Source organism: Podarcis vaucheri (genome assembly GCF_965113315.1).
Source record: "Podarcis vaucheri genome assembly, chromosome: 2".
Taxonomy (NCBI): domain Eukaryota; kingdom Metazoa; phylum Chordata; class Lepidosauria; order Squamata; family Lacertidae; genus Podarcis; species Podarcis vaucheri.
Window position 1 is genome coordinate 36764510 of NC_138760.1, and position 23412 is coordinate 36787921.

Sequence of the window (23412 nt, forward strand, 5' to 3'; positions counted from 1 at the left end):
TTTCAGCTATATCAAGTTGTTTACAGAACACTGCTTTTATATGATCCAGTGGAAATCAAAAAGGTCAGAATATGATAGGTCCTTTTGTGGACATTCCATTCAGATCCACAGTATTGGCCCGAATATAAGCCGCACCCACTAATAAGCCGCACCTTTAAAATTCAAGGGGAAAAGAGAAAAGACGACAATACCCGGAAAGTTACAATAGCTAAAATAGCAAATCGCTATTCAATTGCTCCAATAATAATAATTTATTATTTATACCTTGCCCATCTGGCTGGGTTTCCGCAGCCACTCTGGGCGGCTTCCAACTGAATATTAAAATACAATAGTCCATCAAACATTCAAAGCTTCCCTAAACAGGGCTGCCTTCAGATGTCTTCTAAAAGTCTGGTAGTCTTTGACATCTGGTGGAAGGGCATTCCACAGGGCGGGTGCCACTACCGAGAAGGCCCTCTGCCTGGTTCCCTGTAACTTGGCTTCTTGCAGTGAGGGAACCGCCAGAAGGCCCTCGGCGCTGGACCTCAGTGTCCGGGCACAATGATGGGGGTGGAGACGCTCCTTCAGGTATACTGGACCGAGGCCGTTTAGGGCTTTAATGCTCAGCACCAACACTTTGAAATGTGCTCGAAAATGTACAGTTTTGCAGGCACTCACACCCCTTAATGGCAAATGTAGAAGAAAATCCTGCGGGTACTAGAGAGGACCCACAAGTGGGTTAAACAGTCTCAAGCTTGCAAATTGGCAAGAAAACATTTTTTGTTCTGTTTTACCATATGTCTGTTTCAGCAGCGATATCGTAAAAGCCAATTTTTGTAAGGTCGCGGCTTATATTCAAGCCAATATGGTATTAGTCCATAATTATAGGCCAATGGTGTTCTGAAACTCCAGTGAACCTGGTGATTCGTTGCAGGGTTCTGGCTGGAGAGGGCAGGCTTAGCACTGAGGTCAGTCAAGCCAGTCAGCTTGACCGCATCTGGGAAGGTTGTGAAGACACTTAGTGAGGAATGACTTGTGTCCTTTACCACCTTGGGCAACCATCACCACCTACATTTGCTGTAAAAGACCTCACCTTCTCGCCTATCTCAGTCTGATCTCCCCCTGGAAGCATATCGAGATCTTGCTTCAAGGCACATGCCTCTAAGACAGTTTGGTACTTCTTCTCATTATGAAGATGGCCAAACAAGATGTTATCTTTCAAGGTGGCATTCTGGATCCAGGCTAGCTGGGGAACGTAAGCGACTGAACCCTAAAAGGAGGTATCAAAAACATACATAAAGCAGATCAGTTTGCAAGCCACAAATATTTTCCAAATGCTCAAAATGGATACAATGCTGTACTGTGAACCAACCTTCACGGCCACGTTCCCATGGAGCTTCTCCATGTCTCCAAGAAGAGCAGACACCAAGGATGACTTCCCACAGCCAACATGTCCAACAACAGCCACCAAAGAACCACTAGGGACCAACCAATTGATGCTGTAGGGAGTAAAAGAAGGTAAAACTGAGGATGGACTAATTTGCTGACCAAAATAAAAATAAAAATGGAACTAGTTAATGTAAAGATAATAAAGCCAAGCAGAATCCTGTGGCATCTTAAAAATATTGTGACATAAGCTTTTGTAGGTCATAACTGATGTTATCAGATCTTTTGAGCTGTTTTTATTGCACCAGACTTAAGATAGCTGCTCTCTGGAATTTCCATCATAAAGTAAAAAACATGTCTGTCTTTCTTTACGTGCTGTGTTTAAGCACAAGGTATGTACTCTTCTTGGCAGGAATTCAACACAGCATTCCACCAGAGATTCTGTTTAATCAGCTTTCCCCAGATTTGGTCATGTGGTCAGGGAAAGAATGACTGGAGAGTTAATGCCTTCAGAAGAGGGAAGCCTGAAAGATGTCATGACAACACATAGGAGTCTCATAGCCAGCTTAAAAAAATAAAGAGACACAATTAGATTCAATTTGTAGTGAGTTGCAAAGAGCTCCCTACCATTTCCCAGCTGACCTTTTTCAACTTTGGGTCATATGTCCCTTTTTGTAGGTGTTCAGCTGAATGAGATTTTACTTTTGCAGTGGTGCACTAAAACAGAGCCATGATTTATTTACTTACTTGCACATGTTCCTGTTGCAAGTCACCACATTTCATAAGTTTTCTGTGTGCGCACTAGATTTGATGAGTCATGACTTGGACAAATACCAAAGCTTTTCACAAGACAATTTCAAGGCACTAAGAAGTGCTGAAAAAGTCTACTCATGCTGACTTGGCATCTGAAAGGCAGTCATGTGTCCCTCCTCCACCCGTAGGTTCCCAGATGCCTTAAGCATATAGGCTGCCTGTAATTTGTGCCTAGATTAAGATAGTAACTGTCTTGGCAGCTGCATGTAATGCTGGCAGAGATACTGCCAGATACATTTGGCAGAGAATTTTTTTAATGCTTTCCCCATGTTTAGGGTTGCCACACATCCAGATTTTCCCAGACAATACCAGGATTTCAGTGACGTCCAGAGGGAATTTCCGAAAAGCGGTCGAAAAATCTCTCTTTTTTGCTCAACAATTTGCTTGTGTTCTGATTTTCGCTTCTTGAACTATGGCAACCCTACCAAGTTTGTTTTTTCTTTGCTAGGTCTGCATATATTCTGCACATTAGTGTTATTAGTGTTATTACTGGACAGGAGCAAGGAATATGGGGCAACCATATTTACATTTTGAAAATGCAAAATTTCAGTGTATAAAGCAAACAAAAAGCAAAAAGCAGAAACAAGCATGGACACAATCCAGTCAAAGCTGCACACTTATATGTCCCATTAATTCTAGGTGACCATGTGTTTAATTATACCCTTGAATACTGAATACTGATGTCTGCTCTTGCCCCATATTTGGCAAATTTATGGAACTGTTTAAAAAAAAAAGTAAAGGACCCCTGACAGTTAAGTCCAGTTGCAGACGACTCTGGGGTTGCAGTACTCATCTTGCTTTACAGGCCGAGGGAGCTGGCTTCAAGGTATAAGCAGTAAGGAAATTCAAATATGTACAAGTGAGTAAAGCTTGCTTACTCTTTCAGAGCTGGCTCAAGATCCTTTGCCCAGCTGAATGTTCCATCTCTTACAGTAACAGCATACCCTGTATTTAAGAAAAGAAGACATAATCTAATGCTGCAGTCCTATACCTAATTAAATTCAGTGGGACTTCTGAGCACGCACATCGGATTTCACAGTAGCTAGGGGGAGTGGGCAGCAGAAATCTCAAACTGGGCCTCTTTAATGAGAAGGAAGTGGGGGGGGGGTAAAGGACTGGTGAGATGCGTTTGTTGATGAGCTATGGGGAACACAAAAGCTTTCTTCTTTTTTGTTGCTCAAGCAGCACTCTGTCACGTGCCCGACCACAAGTCATGCGGTTGAGGTCAGTGCCGGATCAACATTTCAAACTTCTTTTTTTAAAAAACAACACCACCACCACCACTTTGGAGAGCTGGTAGATGTGGAACGCTACGGACTGATGGGACTCTGCAGTAACATCCATAATCCTCTATGCAGCTGTTGTGTTTATGGAATAAGAGGGGAAACTTTTAAAATAAGAGACATCCAGCAACCACAGCTTAAATATTTATCCAGTAGCAATTACTGAAATGCACACTTGTTTATCTCCCCTAGCCAGGCCTGGCCGTTCTCTGGAGATTATACCCAAGTGCTTTGTGCAGTCTAATTCTTAGCAGCTCAAGGACGGCTCAACACTTCCTTCCCCTCTTTTCCTGCAAATGGAGAGGCTTTCTCAAATGGGGAGGCCAACAGAGGGCCACCTGGGAGGGTGCTTCACAGGAGCAGGCATAAGTCCGAGAAGCTCCGACTTGCTGCCTTGATGTTAGAGACACACACAGGCTTCAATTGTGGGTCTGCATTAACCAAATACGAGACTCCTACCATTTCTTCCTCCTCCACTATCCAGCTCCACCATACAAATGAAATGACTCCAGTGTATTATTACCTGGAGTAATTAACTTGGTTTCAACACAGCCTGGATCAAGCTCATCATTTGACAAGAAGTGCTGAATCCTCTTCAGTGAAACGCTCGTCTAGCAGAACAAACAAACGAAAAGGGGGGAAAAAGAAATGAATTTTTGTTATTGCGGTCCTAAGGGAAGAACTGTGCATTAATTCAGGAGGTTATTTATCTGCCGCTCAAATTGTTTTGCTGGTGCAAATGGTACACATGGGCAGTTAATCTGCATCAGCCCTATGTACAGTGTGCTACTATAGTCTGGTTTGGAGGTGGCCCCTGCATGACTGGGGTAGGGCACTGGATTTAAACCAACAGGTTGGTCATGATCACGTCTGGCTTGGTTCAGATACCCACTCCTTAAGTTAAGTTTACATTTGGTTTTTGTTTAAATAAAGGACTGGCAGCATTCTTACCTGTGCAATGTTGCTAATGACCTGGGGGAGCATATTGAGTGGGAACCTGAGGAGATTAAAGAGGGAGAGAGACACAAAGGCTTTTTCTGCATCAAGGATGTTGTTTTCATTTACGGTGACAAAAACGGCAAAGGTGGTCAAGGCAACCTGGAAGCCAGAAAAATAAATTGAATAAACAACACCTGTCGGCTTGATTTTTTTTAAGGGAATCAAACGCAGCCTTCCTGGAAATATAAGATCTGAAAGGAACAATCTGTATGGGATGAAGGAACAATTGGTTGGATTATTTGATATGCTAATATGCTATGGAACAAGAAAGCATGGCACCACTCCACAATAATGCAAATATAATACAAAGGAGTACAAGGAATTCAGCCTCCAGAAGGTGTTTCATAATAGCAGTGGCAACTCAGTACTGTATTCTATAACAACATTGAATTGGTCCCCCTGACCACTGTGGATCTGATATGCAGAGCATGGGGGCAGAAGAGTTCCCTGTTCTCCTTAGTAAAAACTAAGAAGTTGGAAAATTAATCTTGCAGAGCATTCTGCTACAAGGAGAACTAAATGAAATAGCTACCCTTTCTCACAGATCTTCTAGTGTACCTCAACTCCACACTGAACAGTGTTACCTTAAAGAATGAGGAAAGCTGGTGTAAACAAGGTGAGGCAGGATAGTTACTGCTTGTCGTAGAAAGTCCACTGTGGCATAAAGGCCATTCCTAGACACCCCAAACTCAAAATTAATGTTTCAGAATATAGTCTGCTTACTTAAACCAGAATCTCAGCTGCACAGTATAGCATGTTGAGCTCTTTTAACTTGCCCTTTCCTGCCACATAGGCACAGTAGTAAACTCATTTCACAGATATAGGAAATATTTAGGAGAAGTGATGACACCCCCCCCCCCGCCCAAACTATCATCATGCCATGATATGATTCAGTCAAAGAATACTGTGCAAAGTTTTGGTTGTCCTGTCTCAAGGAGGGTATCTATGAGATTGCAGAGGTATAGGGAAAAAACCAATTTAAAATTATGAGACGGGATAGGAACAAAGCTGAGGTCTTAAGCAATCCTGTTCAGAGTCCCAGCTAGCCATGCCCTTTTCTACAATATTCCATTCCAAAACTTCATGGCAATTGCCTTTATGTAAGCAAGTCATTCAGTGATCCAAGCAAATGGTGGGGCATACCATACAAAATATAATTATCCTAATAACACAATCCATTTCAATATCCAGTACTGTATCTTTTACAATAAAGATAAAAATTACAATAACCCCCCCCCGGACTTCCATTACAGAAATGGATCCTATCTATTTATTATTTAATTTAACACTTTGGCAAGAAGAGTTGGCAGATTTCTACTATATGACATTCTTCATCCTCCATTATTCTTAATCATGTAGGCATTCAGTGCATTCCCTTTTAATAGACAAAACTGCAAACTAGCAAGATCAAATTAAATCATTTCGAGTTCTTTTGCACTCTTGTCTAATCATTCTAATTGTGGCATCTTGTGCTTTTCTGAACCTTGTAAGACTTGTGCTGTACAAAAAGCCTGGCTTATTATTGTTTGACTACATATTGCAGTAGAAGGTTAAAACACAAAAAAGATGGGATGAATTTATTCTCCTCTTAAGCTCGATTCCGTCTCTGACCTTTTCTCTCTGTTTTTAGCTGAGCATTCTTTCTGTTAGTGTTGAAACCACACTTACAGAACATCTTTAAACTTAGGAAATGATAACATACGCTTTAGATAAAGAGTTTGGAGGAAGGCTATCTGAAGTTTGGAGGAAGGCTAAAGATAGTATTGTTAATATTTTCTGCTTATGATGTAAATGGGTGAAGATGAATATCTTTGGGAGTGAATAGAATTTAAAGCACTTCATGGTTAGGTTAACAGGAAGGGGGCTTGAGGGTCAAAGAAAGGGAACTCAGTCATGATATAAAAGTCAAGCATTTTAACCTGGGAATGTAATTGATTTTGGTGGAGATGCTGGAAAATAAGTATTATTCCCAGATAATAGCTGGAAATCTTGATAAAATTAATTGTCCACTGTTATAGAATGCTGAACTTAGTTCCTTTTTTTTATTAACGGTGACCTTTTCTCATTTTTTAATTAAAAAACATATCTTGTGTAAATTCTGTCAGAACACACAATGAAGCTCAAAGAAGTACACTTCCTTCATAAGAGATCTTATATTGCCTAGTTAGTTGATAATCTAGTCCTATCTAAATACTGGGGGTAAGATAATCTCTTAGGAGGGTGAAAATGTGACATGTTTGATTTGTTTGCAAAAATACTAATAGGTTCTGTATCACCCAGTCCATTCCATCTATCCTAACAACAGCGAAACAGCATTTTATAGCACTAGAATTCAGGGTCACTCTTTGAAACTGACTGGCAACAGCTACAAGATAAGGCAGGGAAATGTTTTTCTTCATACACTTACTCAAGTTATGGAATTCACTGCCACAAAATACTGGGAATGGTTACTAGCTAAAATGATTTTTTAAAGCAGGGGTGGATAACTCTGGCCAGGTTTTACTTTCTTTCTTTTTACTCTTAACTTCCACCACTCAGCATGGGTGATTAACAGGGATGACGGGAGTTGTATTTCAGCAACACCTGCAGGGCTATAGGTTCACCACCCCTGTTTTAAAGGATTATACACATCTATAGAACATAATGGCTGCTGGCCAAATGCAGCTTTCATGTTCACAGAAGATAGTATACTTCTGATACTGGGGACAATGAACAGGTACAGGATTGTTTTTTCCATCATGAGCTTCCCTGGCATAACTGACTAGTCCTAGTTGAAGACAATTGCCAGACTAGATGGAACTTTGACCACCAATACTATTTTTTAAAAAAGTAGTTTAAAAGTAGTTTCAGAATTTGGCAATATGAAGGATAGCCTACTACAGGCTTAATATTTTTTATTTAGCAAGTAAGTAGACAACCGAGGATAGTCCAGATCAAACCAATCTTCTCTCTTTATTATGCTTTCCATAATGAAGCAGTAAAAATTGCCATGCTTAGAGTAAGGATGGAAAACCTGTAAACCCCCCCACTCCAGATGTTGAGTCTGCAACATCCAGGATCCTCAACTGGCTGGGGTTGATGGGAATAGATGTCCGTCAAGCTCTGGGTAGCCACAGGTTCCCCGTCTTTGATTTACAGAAAACTCATGCTCAGTCATCTTTCCTCTCCTGTAGTACTGCATCATTTTACAGGGCTTAGGTCCCTCTCCCAGCAGCCACATCCTGAGAAGAAGTCAAGCCATGCCCATTTCTTGCATTGTATGAACAATAGCTCAGCAACTGGACTTTTCACAGACTTTTCATATTTTCCCTGGTTAAGTTACAAGGACGGTCCTGCCAACTTGCAGACAGTTCCTCTGACAAAAGATAAGGTACACAAACAAAGCTTACCAGAAACGGTGCACTGATCCATGCAAATGTTGACAAAGAATTTAGGTAGGCTGATTTCTTCAAAACCTGCAGTTCATTCTTCCTTATCTCCAGAACTTTTTCTGCAAAGGATGGTTCCCAAGCATAGAGCTTGAGAACCTTTATGCCATTTAGAATTTCATTCATTAGCTTGATGCGGGAGTCTTTGTAGCGCATCTGTTGCACCTAAACAATGATAAAGAACAGCATTAACCAATAGCCATTTGTGTAACAACTTGCACCGTGCTTCCTGTGTCCAGGTCTCCAAGGAATAACAAAACAATACTTTCATAAATTTAGATACTATTAAAATACCGCACCCACTTTTCTGAATGGATGGTATACTTCTACACAATTGTAAATAAGTAGGTATGTTCATTGCAAGATGAATAAGAATTTATTATGGGTTGGGCATGTGAACAATAAAGAAAACCCCACTTTAACTCACTGTATCTGGTCAAGGATGTTGATTCAGTTTAGAGATTAAATGTGGGATTAACATGCTCATATCCCAATTGTTTACTACTAGTAGCCTCATACCATGTGTTGCCTGGGAATTCTAAGAAGCCAAAAAAGCAGTACAGCTTTGACCTCGCTTCAAAATGGCATACAGCTCTATCCAAATGTAGATAAAATCCCGCTTCTTGATCTCAGGAACCATAATCCCCTTTTCACTGTCTAGGACTGGCATATTGCACTGGTACTCACAGCACTTTTATTAAGATAGGAGTACTGGCTTCTAGTTTTGTTTTGTTTCACTCCCCCAAAAAAACCCATTAGATACATATGAATAAAGTCCATTTCATTTTTATTTTTTAATCATTAATGTTTCTCTACCCTAGGTAAAGGTAAAGGGAACCCTGGCCATTAGGTCCAGTCATGACCGACTCTGGGGTTGCGGCGCTCATCTCGCTTTATTGGCTGAGGGAGCTGGTGGAAATGCTGTTTACCTTCCCACAGGAGTGGTACCTATTTATCTACTTGCACTTTGACGTGCTTTCAAACTGCTAGGTGGGCAGGAGCTGGGACTGAGCAATGGGAGCTCACCCCGTTGTGGGGATTCGAACCGCCAACCTTCTGATCGGCAAGCCCGAGGACCCGCGTCCATTTAAAAGGATCTGAGGCAGAACATTCTAAGAAAAACATGTGCAAGAGACCCTAGAGAACTGCAAATTATTCCTTATGAGCTGTAACTCATGCTTGTTTGGGTTTAGTGGAGAAAGAGAAACATTTCTCAATAAGATCTTATTTGGACTCTTCCTTAGCACTGGCCGTTGGCTACTTGATATGCAATAATTATAGGATAGGGGAAGGGCCACAGCCCAGTTGCAGAGCATCTGCTTTGCATGCCTAAGGTCCCAGGTTTGATCCCCAGGATCTGCAGGTAGGGCTGGGAGGGATTCTCTGTCTGAAACCCTGGGCACAATCCCAGTGGGCGTAGACAATACTGAGCAAGATGGACCAATGGTCTGATTCACTGTAAGGCAATTTTCTCTGTTCCCAATTTTCGAATATGTTCAAGATGTAATATGTGAAGCTTAGCTCTCGGTCACTAGGACATAGGTTGCATTTTAATCTTTATGTACTTAGAACAAAGCTGAAACCAGCCTGATATTCTGTGTGTGGTTCTTTTGCCGGCAGACTCATCATCATAAAGGAGGCAGAAAGAAAAGCCATTAATCACTCACTAAGGCTTTTTTTCTGGACTCTTTCCATCACATTTCTGTCCTTGCTGGTTGTACAGAAACCACTGTCAAGCAGCCAAGGGAAGGAATGTGGTTCCTATTTACTATTTAGGTGACTTTTTAAGGTCGGTGGAGGGGGCGGTGGAGACATGGCAGCCTACAGCATCAGGCAATTCGCCATTAGATGGTGGTGGTGGTTGTATTCCCCCCGCCCACAAAAGAAAAATATCTTTCACTGAATTCCTTTCATCGTGTGCTCTTGTTCAACTGACAAGCTACAAAAGAACTGCACCGTGGAAGTATAAGGAGAGTGAGGAAAACAGAAACAGCAGCAGCAGCTGCAGAGCTAAAGTTCATGCTCAGCTTAAGTGAAATGCAGTGCAGAAAATAAGCAGCACCAACACAGGATCACTAAAATGTAAATAAAAATCAGCTGTTTTTAAACATCCCCTCACAATTAAAATGAGTCAATTATTAGCATTCGGTGAAAGAAAAGGAATTTTAGTATCACTCCCATTAGAACTGGCTGCAAAACTCTTAATGCTGCAATCCTACATGTACCTGGGAATAAAGCTGCATTGAAAGTTTTCGTTGCAAAGGCATCCATTAATGGTGCTCATGGCAGTATCCTTAGCATATATATGTGAATATATTCCAAACACGTGTCTAATTGCTCTTGGCTTCCTTTGCTCACTGTGTAGGGCATGTTATAATTTTGATAATAATCACAGGGTGGGATGTTAAGCAGTTCACAGAAATGATCCAGATGATATCCGAGATCTGCAGCTGTGTGATTCAAAACTATACTGAGTGGAGGGCACAGTGGACCTCTACTCTATGGGCAATCTCACCCATCATGCTCCTTCTGAGCAGAGTACAGTGGTACCTCGGGTTACAAACACCTCAGGTAACAAACACAGAGTACAGTAGTACCTCGGGTTAAGAACTTTACCTCAGGATGAGATGAGAAATTGTGCGCTGGTGGCTCAGTGGCAGCGGGAGGCCCCATTAGCTAAAGTGGTACCTCAGTTTTCAGGTTAAGAACAGACCTCGGGAATGAATTAAGTTTGTAACCAGAGGTACCACTGTATTGACAGGAAAAAGAAAGCACTGTGGAAAATTTTTCTTCTACCCGCTGCTCTGGGAAAAAAATGGGAAATCTGCAAGAAGAGGTTTTGCAGAATCTTTTCTAGACAGAAAGCAAATGAGAATAAAGTCCAGGGCACAAGATAATCAGGACCCTGTTCAGGAAAAAAACAGACAGGAGAAGGGCCTTGAGCAGGCAGCAGCTCAGGTAAAGTTTCACGGTGAGATTTGAAGGCAAGGCAAGTCAGAAATCCCAGGGCAGACAAGCAGGTGCAAAGAAGCCAAGCTCTCTGCACACGGTAGTCAAATTGCTCTAAGTGCTGGCTAATCTGCCAGCACCCTCTTTCTGCTTCCTTTTGCAGGGAGCCTCAGCTAGACAATCCAAATTAGTTTGGAATGGATGTACTAGAGTTTACTTACCTGGAGTGCTCTGGTTTTAATAGCTATTACAGCATTAAATGGGATGAGTAAGACCATCACAGCAACTCCTGCCAACACAGACGGCCCTAATTCCTTCAAAACGATGCAAAACACATCAGTCATTATTCTATTCTCTTCCAATTAATATTTTTTAAAACTGGAATTTATTGTATTTATACCCTCCTAGAAGCTCAAAGTTCCATACATGATCCTCCTCTCATTTTACAGTGACACACAGGAAGCTATGTCCAGCACTCTAACCACTAAAGAACAGAAATGTTTACATGGCTAAAGTTGACTAAATAGATTTTCAACATGAAGTGTAAGAACCTAGAGAAGCTATGCAAAATCCTTATGGAACTTCTCTTTTTATCTGCACCAAGCAGTCACGTATGCGTACTTGGAAGCTAAGCAGGAATGGAGGACAGGAGAACATAAAGGGTGGTATTCAACAAAGTTTTACTCAGAACAGACCCATTGAAATTAATGAACACGGCTAAGTTAGCTCTGCTAATTTCAGTAGGTCTACTCTGAGTAAAACCTAATTAACTGTGAATTCAAAATCTTTGGGTATTTATTTATAACCACCACAGGCACTGCTAAAAATGGCTCCTTGGATGATGTATACTGGCACTCTACATAGAAGCAAACTGGTAAAAAATGGTTCCATAACCTGCTTCACAAATGCACCAGTTTATGTTAGGCACATCGTTATACAGAAGAAGAGTTTGGATTTGATATCCCGCCTTTCACTCCCCTTCAGGAGTCTCAAAGCGGCTAACATTCTCCTTTCCCTTCCTCCCCCACAACAAACACTCTGTGAGGTGAGTGGGGCTGAGAGACTTCACAGAAGTGTGACTGGCCCAAGGTCACCCAGCAGCTGCATGTGGAGGAGTGGAGACACGAACCCGGTTTCCCAGATTACGTGACTACCGCTCTTAACCACTACACCACACTGGCTCTCAAAAGCAGACAAAAAATGAACCTGAGAAGCTGTTTTTTATGTTTATCATTAGAGATCTCTTTTATTGAGCTAAGGGGGAATTGAGGACTGCAATGTTCTACAGCAGCTATGCAAATAAAAACTGAGATAAATAAAAACCATTCCCTAAACTCATCTCTAGGATCCTTCTCCCATTATACTCCTGCTATGGCTCTTTAAATCTAAGGATATTGCAGCTCACCTGAGCTCTGCATCCACAGTTATTCATCTATTCAGACAGAACATTCTAAAGACAAGGGCTTGGAATTCTGCTGGGAGCAACAGGTTGCATGCAATATGATTTTCCACAATCCCTTTCCCCCTTCAAGCTGGGTCAGCCTTAAGCTTACTGGCTGCACATTGTGCCAAATCAGAGAGAACAAACATAAGTGACTCTGTACCTGCCAGAGAAAGCCTAAAGCTAGGCATATCTGGAGCGGTGCAGACCACACCATGTTTAGGAAGGTAGTCAGATCCATCAATCTTTGGGCATCCACTGACATCAGGTTGACAATTTCTCCAACAGTGGAAGAGCGCTTTGCTGAGTTGGTGATGACTAAAGACTGGAGAGACAATGAGAGAAACTCCCTTATTTAGGCATATTTCCTCATTTTGTAACATCTTGATCCTGTACTTCCACCACCCCAAGAATCAGGTTTGCAGCTTAGAGATGCTGATAGATCCTGGTCTGTCACTGGAGGTTTCCATGCCTTGAAATACCTTCCATTTGCTTCAGTTGGTGTTTTATCTGAATGCTATTCTGGGCAGATAGCCTGGCCACAGCTATCCATGCTCTGGGAACATCCAGACTGGACTACTGCAATGCATCAGTCCTGGGGCTACCTCCAAAGACTATTCAGAAACTTCAGTTACCCCAGATTACAGCTTGGACTGGCTGGTGGGAACATATCTCGCTAGCTTTGTGGCAACTTCACTGGTTCCTGGTGTATTTCCAAGCTCCCACCAGAAAACCTTCCATATTTTTAAAACTCTTATTTTTCAGAACAGAAAGAACATCCTCTCTGCCACATCCCAAGAGTACTATATCCCATGCAGTAGAAGCCCATATTCAATATAAACCATTCCTCTTATCAAACAAAAACTGTATTTCCAAAGATCCCCATGGGATGCCTGTATCCTTGTTGCGTTTTGGCAGCATACAGGTGAATTAAAGCTGCCTGACTTCTTATTACTTCTTTGTTCCTGCAATTTGTTAGTTACTTTTTCCATGAGCATCAAGTCCCAGAGTTCCATAAACCATGGCTCTTGTATTTAAAGACCTCCCAAACTTTGCTATAGTATGTCTTGCAGCCCTCATGAGGTCTCTTTGGGTAAGATCCTGTGCCTCTCCCTCATAAACAGGTAATAAAGCAGTTTTTGGATCTAAGGCAATAATCTGGTTAGCAATCAGCTGTGTCTTGCTAAAGACTTTAGTCCAAAAGGAATAAACAATAGGAAAAGATTGCCACATGCAAACCTTCCATATTAAGAGTTTTGAATTGAAAGAAAGCTCTTCAGGAAATGTATATTAAGGATCAGTTCATGTTACGACCACCATTACATAGAGGCTACTTTAACAACACTATCTTATGAATGTTCACTAGCAAGTGAGACTTTACTGTGTCCAATGGGTCTTACTTCCTTGTAAGTGAGCTTGGGTCTGCCAGTCTAAGACCCTCCCTCTGGCAGCTGTTCTGCGTAGTGGCTCATCATGTAAGATTTTCCACATGTAAGATTTTTCCACAAAACAAAGATATGCCAAAACTTGGTACTCACAGAGGGTGAGGTGGGCTGGGCTTCCATTATGCATTGTATTGTTATATTAGCCACTCATTTATAACTAAAGATATAAAATTGTTCCAACCACTACTGCACTCATTTGAGTATGCAAATATAAGCAAACTCAAATACAGTCTTGTTTTTTTATATATCCTGTTTATACAAATGACTTGGGGAACTTGCAAAACAGAGGAATAATTAAAATAGTTTGGTATGGAGGAGAAGTATTTGTGAGGATTTCACAAGCAGCTGTAGCTGGGGTACCAAGAATGCAAACACATGATGCACAAATAGAGCTAAATGTGCACAGTATGTCATGCACCAAGCATCAAATCCACTTTATACATGTGTGCAATGGTTAGTGTTACCAGTTGAAGAACTATTCTTTCAAGAATGATTTTCAACTGCCACAAATTCGTTTAGCTTTTACACAATCGTTTTTAAGCAAATCTGATTAATAAAAAATGCAAGACAGTATGGCACATCTATCGGGCTAGTACCATAAAAACCTCAGCATGATGTATCTGGTGTTGAGCAGGTAGCAAAATGTGTTTTCCTGCACAAAAGCAGGCCTGTGTTGGGCAATACCAAGGACAATTTGGGTTACATTCAAAAATAACTTAAAACTGTGGCGAACATGGTTAGGATGGTCCTAATTATCCAGTTACAAACACCAAAAGAATATGGGTTTGTATTCATTCTACTTGCTAACATAATATTAGGGAGCCCTTCACAAGCACACCAATTTATACAAAATCCTACATGTCTGTGTGGGTCTTTTCCATTCAGCTGGCACTATGCCGGAAGGAAAGCAATTAATGGGTGGGAAAGACCCACACATTAAGCCTCGCCCACATGCCTCTGGTAATCTCACATGCAAAGACTACAGCCACATCTGAGCTTGCTTCCACATGGTTGAATGTGTGCGTGTGAAGGGAGCCCAAGTCTTTGAAGGAGATGTCAAGTGGCGGGTGTGTGTGTGTGTGTTTTGGATAGTTGAATAGTTACAGGATTGTTCTTGAGATGTCAGCCACCCAAGCACTGGTTGATGAGAGCCAACTGAGAAAAAGGGCAGGAATAAGTAATGATGCCAGAATTATGGAAATGCAGATAAAAGGACAGTTCTGGACTGGGGGTGGTCAAAGCTGGGCTGAGCGCTAGATTAAAATTCCTTAATTCTTTAAGATTTAATGTTGCAAGTGGCAACAGAAGCATTTATGAATAAACTGCAAATGCCAGAACACTGAGAAGAAACATGGAATGTGTATGTGCAGATTAGAGACAGTTGATATAAGTCTTTTCCTGCCATTGCATGCAGTGCACAGTCCAGGGCTTGTGCATTTGAATCCTCCCTCTCTTTCACTCCTCATATTCAGTGCATTGCCAAATCCTATTGGCTCCTCCTTTTTACAACATTACGAAAATACGGTGCTTTCTTTCTGCCCCCTCAAGCAAAATCTCTTGCTCATATTCACTGCCTGTGCTTGGAAAAACATTAGCCTGCTTCTACCTTTCTGTAGATCATCCCGATGATGCCCGTTCTCAGTCTCATCCCAGTAACAAAGCAGTACTGGAAATGCTGGTGAAGGATTATCGTCTGAAGCACAGCAGAGGAAAACATCAAAGCTGCAGTCAGATATCCCCACCATAAGGGAGCACTTTTATTCTTAATGAAGCCAATTAACAGACTGTTTAAGGAGGAGACGAAACAAATAGACAACAAGGGGAAGAAATGATGAGATTAGTGGGGCAAAGCACAACACACTACTGATTCTTACCCACAGCGAAGTAGAAGCACCAATAATTCAAACCATTCTTCTGGACACATGCCTAAAAGGCATAAGACCACCTCAAACATCTTATTAATTGTTTTATCCCCTTCATTATTCTACAGCAATCCAATTTAAAAAATCTAAAATAAAAAATATTGTGGAAAATGGGGGCGGGGGGCGGGCAGACACCTGTATGTTGATTGGTGTTGTGTGTTGGTCAAATGGCATACCTGGATTTCACTGTGCCAGCATAGTGTGTAAAGGTAAAGGGACCCCTGACCATTAGGTCCAGTCATGGCCGACTCCGGGGTTGCAGCACTCATTTCGCTTTATTGGCCGAGGGAGCTGGCGTACAGCTTCTGGGTCATGTGGCCAGCATGACTAAGCCGCTTCTGGAGAACCAGAGCAGCGCACGGAAACGCTGTTTACCTTCCTGCCAGAGCAGTACCTATTTATCTACTTGCACTTTGACGTGCTTTCGAACTGCTAGGTTGGCAGGAGCAGGGACCAAGCAACGGGAGCTCACCCCGTCACAAGGATTCGAACCGCCGATCTTCTGATCGGCAAGTCCTAGTCTCTGTGGTTTAACCCAAGAGCCACCCGCGTCCCAGCATAGTGTGTAGAGGGGCTGAAAAGCTGAAGCAAGTTAGAGCTACATAGTACATGCAAGGCACGGTAAAATAGGGCCAGCTCTATCATGTGGCAAAATGAAGCAGCTGCTTCGGGTGGTGATGGGAAATTTGTGCCTCCTCACAAAGCTGCCATGCTAGTCTGCCACAAAGATAGTCCGGCCACTTTCCTGTTTTCTATACTGTTTTCTAGCATCATCCCCTGCCCTCTTCTTCTGCACAGCCACTACCTGGAGATGCCGAGGATTAAACCTGGGACCGTCTACATGCAAAGCATATTTCACTGGGCTACAGCCCTCCCCTATCATGAAGACAGATGCAGATCCTGCCTCAGGCAGCACAATGTCTTTCCCTGACTGGAAAGCATGCACACATGTAATCTTTGCATCTGCCAATCAACACACATAGATGAACTTTTGTGTGTTGCAGTTCAAAATGGGATTCTTTACCATGTAGACATGCAAGTGTGAACTGGAAAGAAATATGGTGCATGGAGGAGACACTACACCATTTAGTCACGTTAGCGATATGTCTAAATGAAAGCCTCCCTTGTTTCCCACTCAGTGTTCTTATGTAAAACTAGTAACACATGAAAACCCATTATGTATTTCCTCATTGACAGCCTTTCCCTATCAGACTGCCATTCTCCCCTGCGATTCCCCGCATCGGCTATGCAGATAGGCAAGGACTCAGCACAGGATAAAATAGGTGTCCTGCGACATGCAGGGAATGGAGTGCAGTAAATGCGAAAACCCCAAAAGCTTGCAGAAAGCAAGTGGCGCCTTAAAACTATTACCTTTTCACTAGCTATTCACTAATGCAAGGTTTCCCAAAATAGGGTTTCCAGCTATTTTTGGACTACCATTTCCATCATCCCTGACCACTGGTTCTGTTAGCTAGGGATGATGGGAGTCGTAGTTCAAAAAAACAGCTGGAGACCTAAGTTTTGGAAACACTGTGCTAATGGATGATGTGAAATGAACTTGAATGAGAGTGCAGAACTCACCCTAGCAACTTGGGGTTGACGAAAGACAACAGATCTTGAATTAATTTAAAGAAGGAGCCGATTAAGAAGTATGGGCCAAAGGTCCTGAGTAAGGCTTTGAGAAAAGATGGTTCTTTCTGCTTTGTGTTGCTACTTATCAGGATTTCTGTTTCCTCAAGGCCATCACCAACATGGTTCTCTATTTGGTTCGAGCTTTTCGTATAGGATATATCTTTTTTCCTAGGGGAACAAAAGACATGGTTAAAGTCAGCTGAAAAAGTGAAGGGTTTGTTAGGAATGTTGACTCTCTTAAATAATAGCAGCCTTTGGGCCTCAAATGTGGCCTTGATTCTGTGAGAACTGCTAAGATATGTTTTTAGGATATGGGCCCCACATTTTAGTAGCCAAGAGCAGGGAGCAGTTTCCCCCATGAAAAAAAGGGACCTCAGTTTAAAGTACTGTCTGTGTTAAAATCTGTACTTTATTTAATAACTATGTTAAAGCTGCATATTTAAATTATAGTGACATAAGGCAGCACATTTGGAACCTGATTTGCAAATTAAGTCATATGAGATATTACTACTGCAGTCCCTCTGTTTGGAGTATTCAGGGGCAGAAACTTCCACATCAACGTATCAGATCAATTGAAGACTGGCCAGTTCATGTAGGAATGATTAAGATTAAATTAGTTTAGTTTTACTTAAATAAAAAGCTGTAGTCTAAAGCCTTGGCTCAGGCAAATACAGCCTTCGGCATCTGATAATTTCCCTTTTCTGTTCAGCAAAATGATGATGATCAACATACTTGCTTAGGAAAGCAGCCACATTTCAAACATCAACATTTTTTTTGTTTTTTTGGTTCTTCAAGAAATAAAACTAATGGGTGATAGCTTTACTCAGAAGAGACCAATTGAAATCAGTTCACACAAGTAATTTAGGTCCATTGATTTCAATAGGTCTCTTCTGGGGTTGGATAAAGCCTACTAAATTATTTTGTTTAGTATTTTATGAATCAAAAAGCCCTGTTACCACTACAGCTATGGTTTTGCCATGCATCTTCCAGTACTTTTACCTCAATTATTTTATGTCTAACAGCCTCTTACTTTACAACAGTTTTGACTATCCTTTCACCGATTTTGCGCCCAACCAAACCACTATTCCAGTGACATTTCAAGACAAGGGCACAAATTAATGGAAGTCAGGTATTTGCCCAAACACATGAAAGCTCAAAGTGTGGACCGGGGAAGGGGGTGCATGCGCCAGTCCCACACCACACACCTCTCAGTCCCTGCCCTTCCTCCTGTTGAACAGGGAAAGGCCCACAGGGACTTCTGTTCCTGTTCACTTGAAAGCAAATTGAACCCCTTCATGTGATTGGGGAAACTGATCCTTAACTTAGCTTAACTCACGACAAAACATCAACAGCGACCTGATCTTCTCCCCCCCCCCCCCGGTATGCTCACATAAAGAGAGAGCTGGCATAGGGGTGATTTAAAGCAAATGATCCACTATGTACACAACATGCATTCTGAGGTGGAAGGAACTGTACTGTGTGTCTTATCAGGTATGCATGTGATGGCTCATGAGCCATACACAGCTGAGTGATTCAGCGTACCAGTTATCTCTCCGGATAAGATAAAACCTCAGACACTCTGCTATTTACAGATATAGAGAGCATTTATCCTCAGTGTTCTTATTTTATTAATGTTCTGCCTTCTGCTTTGCATACAGGCAAGTTTAAGAACATTTCACATAATGAAGGTATTTGTCCCTGTGGGATCAGAGAGACAAAACTTGTGGGTCATTTTAATCTATATGTGACAATTTGTATAATAAGCCCAGAAAAAAGCTGATTCTTTCTTTACCTGGAAGACCCAGTGAAATTAGGCTATCTCTTGCTTAAATGATTCCTCTTCTTACATTACTGAAAATGTAGCTAATTTTTTCCTATCTAAAATATAAATTAAGAGCCAGATGGTAAAGCAGGAACTCCCTTTTGGCCCCTCTGAGAATATCAGTATTTTTATTATAGTTATCCTGTTTGCATCCCCTTTTATTGGTCTGTAACCATAACAGATAAGTCATCATCACTCTGCTAAGAAATGTTTGTAGTATGTGACCTAGTTTAGATTTAAAACATAAAGTAGCTTTCTGCATTTTAACACTAGCAGCCTCATACTAGGCATGGCTCAGAATTTCTAAGAAACAAAATCAGCAGTTTTGAAATCAATGGTTAAAAACAGTGCAGTTTTGAAAGGTTCAGTCGTCCATCTTCATTGTATCCAAACACAGACAAAAAGCTGCACCTTGATCTCAGGAACCACATGCAAAAAAAGGTTATGATATCTTAAGAGGTGTCCAGGTCACAGTGAACAAACAACTTTCCAAAATATGGAGGCTGAATCAGAGAGGACAAGAGTTACAATTTCAATTGAAATCCAAAGAATGATACGGAAGCATGACAAGGCATACACACATGTAAATGAGAATACAGAACTCCTATGCAGTGTGCCAGATGGTTAGTATGGAATTAGGTGTCACTGAGAGATGCTCAACTAACATGCTTTGGTCTGTACCATCTGTTTCTTCTTGGTTCAATGGCAGGTGGCTACACTAAAATAACTTTTTTGGCTCCTATGAGCAGACCAGATCATTGAAACTTTCTGATGGAAAATGATGTGTACACTGACAATTCCTGCTCTCTCTCTTTTGCATTGCTCTTTATTATATGCATGTCCAATTCTTCTGCATTTAGCTTCAGTAATTCAATTCTCTTTTTAATGCATTAGACAGATGATCCTAATGCAAACCCTAACCCTCTCCAAAAAGCCACATAAACATGGTGGTGGGTATTCCACAACCATTCAATGCAAGTATGGGTTTGTTCTGAGAATCTCAGCTTTCCAAGGGGATCCCACACAACCTAGACCCAGTGAGATATGTCTTCTGAGAAAGAGACATGAAACACCTTGTGGGGAACAGCAGCACAACTGAGGAGTTGGAAGAACCCACATTAGTCCCGAGGCAGCCTGATAACCCCTCCGACCTCATCCCAAGCCCCATCTTCATCCCCAGTTCTCCACCGTCACTACCTGGGTCTCAAGAGCAAAGGCAGCTGCAGATCCAATGGGAAACCTGGAAGAATGAACCAGGGTCCACTCCAGAAAAGGGAGATTGACATAAACACTGTAAACAATCACCCAGCAGAGGAAGAGGAAGAGGAAGTGGAAGAGAGGAAGCTGGCAACAAGGATATTGACCTGTTTTTAGGAGGTAATTTAATTATTGTTTGATTTTATATTAATGTTACTGTATATATCTGATGTTAGTCGCCCTGAGCCCGACTTCGGCCAGGGAGGGCAGAATATAAATAAAAGTTGTTGTTGTTGTTGTTGCTGCTGTTGTCATCATCATCATCATCATCATCCCTTCCAGTTCTCCTCTAATCTCTTGCTGGGTCAACAGCTCCCTACGGTCCAGCTCATTTGCTCAACTCCAGCTCCCCGCACAAGGTCCTGGGAGCCTGGACACGGATTCTTTTCCCCCCTCCCCCCAGAAAAGTTCTAGTCTTTATTATTATTAAGATAATCTTGAAAGTGTGATAGAAAATGCAGGTAAAATGTGACACTAGAATGGGGGTTGGTTCCTGGTTGTTCTGAGATAGAGTTCCAGTGCCTTGAGGATCCTTGCCTCATCTTTTGATTAGCAAAAGCATAACAAATTATGCAAAACAAGCAAACACATGCACATTAGCTTAACATATGCACATTAGCTTAACATATGCACATTAGCTTAATTATGCATTTTGCAGTTATCATCATTTATGTAGGCTGCAATATTTATTTATTTATTTTTTGGACACATTACGATGGCACACAATTTTGTTGATTTTCTAAAGCACAGTTAAAACGCAAGAGTTAATGCACAAAAGGGAGCCTAAGAGTGACTTATTAAGGCAAAGCCAACTTACTGTTGCACTTCTTGATTTTGCCTATCCCACTCTTTCTGCAGCTTCTGTACTATCACTTCAGATTTATCATCCGCATTCAGAGACCATAAATCTTTATCTTCAAGAGGCTTCTTATATCCCTGGATTGCCATACTGTATTGTAAAAAAAATAAAATAAAAGGACGTTGGTAATCAGTTTGGACACACAATTCAGCCTTTCTGAAGAGAGTACTGCAGTGTTATGCTTAATGTGCGAAGACCTCTACAGACAGTGCATGTGAGCACACACACATTTAATTCCTCCTCCTTCTACACTAGGCATCTAGGACAACTTACCCAGCTACTGGATGGCAGAGGCTGTTGTACATTTCCCTGCCCCACATCACATGCTGCTATCAGTGGGATGGGGAAGGGGGACATGCACAATGCTGTGGATACAGGTAAATTGTTCTGGAAATAACAGGTAGGGAGGTGGGAAAGAAATACCTATTTGCCGTTTGCAGCAATGGCCATGTGTTTAACATAAAATGAATTTCTGGTCTGACTGCAAGTACAAAGGGGTGATCAAAGATGAGTACAGTGGTACCTCAGGTTACAGATGCTTCAGGTTACAGACTCCGCTAACCCAAAAATAGTACCTTGGGTTAAGAACTTTGCTTCAGGATGAGAACAGAAATCGTGCAATGGTGGCGTGGCGGCAGCGGGAGGCCCCATTAGCTAAAGTGGTACCTCAGGTTAAGAACAGTTTCAGCTTAAGAACGGAACTCCAGAACGAATTAAGCTCTTAACCCGAGGTACCACTGTAAGGCCAAGTTTTTCTCCTAAGGGGTGAGCTCTGCTTCCCATCTACTCTCCAATGTTCGCCTCAGTAATGACACACATATAGTCTCTGGATGCACCAGCGTCCTGCCCTCTTCCACAATCCTTCAAGTAGGCAGTCCACTTCGTTTTTCTGTCTCCCTCCCCCCATCCGCACCAACACCTTGCTTGTATTCTTGCTCAACGCCCTTTAAAAGTGCTCTGAGAAGCAGAGGAGGTGGCATTGTGGCTGTCACAAGGCATAACTAATCAGCACTGTGCACAGCCCTGCCCCCAAAAGGAGGGATTTTGCTTCATGATTGACACAAACACTGGCCAGTCAGTGCTGTGCTTTGGTTTTCTGATGCAAACCAAAACACAAGGTTTTCCCTGCGTTCGATCTGGGAGTAAAGATGGTAAGTGCACAAGATGAGGTTAGCACATTTTCAAAGCAGTTTCACCAGGCAAATATTGTATGTCTGGTACCAGAACTTCAACTTCATCACACTTTTTAGCACTTCCTTGATGCCTCCAATTATCCCACCATAAATGTCTGGTGTGCTTTGCCATCACCTTGGGCACCCTCAAAATCCTGTCTAATCTTTGGCATAATACTAAAGTATTGGCAAACAAGAGGGTCTGTTCACATACAACTCTGTTCACATACTTTCATTTATTACAGTGATGATATCCACAAACATAAAGGGGTTTAGTGGTTGAACCTTGACCGTAGCCAACCTTAAATGCATTTTTTTTCTGGCTCCCCGCTCCTGCTTTTCCCACATGGCAACAAGATCACTACTGACGTCAATGTAACTGCGGCTGTCAAGGATGTTAAATAGCTCTCTGTTGACCTCTTGTCCTCCTGCAGAAACTCAACTGAATTTGGGAACTGACTACAAATGCTACAAGTTCACCCATCTCTCTTTAAGTGGAAAAACTAGGACAAAATGATTTAAATCTTGGTAGGAAAGTGGCATTTTAAGTTGACATCAAACAACTATCCAACCTCTGCAAACAGAATTGCTAACGCTTGGAAGTCTCCAGATATTAACTATTTTCCTTGAGGCCTTAGTTTTTCATCCATGCATTTGCCATTTGCAGCAAAGGAAGCAGCTGAGCCTCCTGTTGCTAGGTGGAAAGTCTTTTATTCAGTTTCTAAGTGGGAATCTCTACGGGACGATGTGGCACAATGAATAGGCTGCTAGGTTCAGAACTAGGGAGAATTCAGTTTGGTCTGCCTTTTTAAAAGTGAGCCAACCTAATATGCATCTCCTGAATTAATTCGCAGACTGAAAAGTAATTATCACTAAGATTTTGCACTTATGTAAAATTCTGTGATATGGTTTTTGGCTTTAAAAAGCAGCCATCATCACAGGCCTGGCAAATCTGGAACTACACTTGACAAACCAATGACACCAATATACTTTACTTTACTATGGTAATAACTTTCATTTTTCTT

General features: G+C 41.8%; 1 protein-coding gene across 3 annotated transcripts in view; it reads right to left on the reverse strand.

Annotated features, from left to right (window-relative positions):
* ABCC3 (ATP binding cassette subfamily C member 3) overlaps window positions 1–23412 on the reverse strand; it is a 74526-nt gene that overhangs the window by 17542 nt on the left and 33572 nt on the right. For all 3 annotated transcript variants that reach the window (XM_082211017.1, XM_082211018.1, XM_082211019.1), the window contains 11 exons: window positions 21174–21305; window positions 17227–17445; window positions 15330–15507; window positions 12442–12603; window positions 11059–11151; window positions 7850–8053; window positions 4413–4559; window positions 3985–4072; window positions 3057–3123; window positions 1352–1478; window positions 1073–1249 (listed from right to left, as the gene is read on the reverse strand). In XM_082211017.1, the coding sequence (XP_082067143.1) occupies window positions 1073–1249; window positions 1352–1478; window positions 3057–3123; window positions 3985–4072; window positions 4413–4559; window positions 7850–8053; window positions 11059–11151; window positions 12442–12603; window positions 15330–15507; window positions 17227–17445; window positions 21174–21305 (1594 nt within the window). The remainder of the gene's footprint in view (window positions 1–1072; window positions 1250–1351; window positions 1479–3056; window positions 3124–3984; window positions 4073–4412; window positions 4560–7849; window positions 8054–11058; window positions 11152–12441; window positions 12604–15329; window positions 15508–17226; window positions 17446–21173; window positions 21306–23412) is intronic.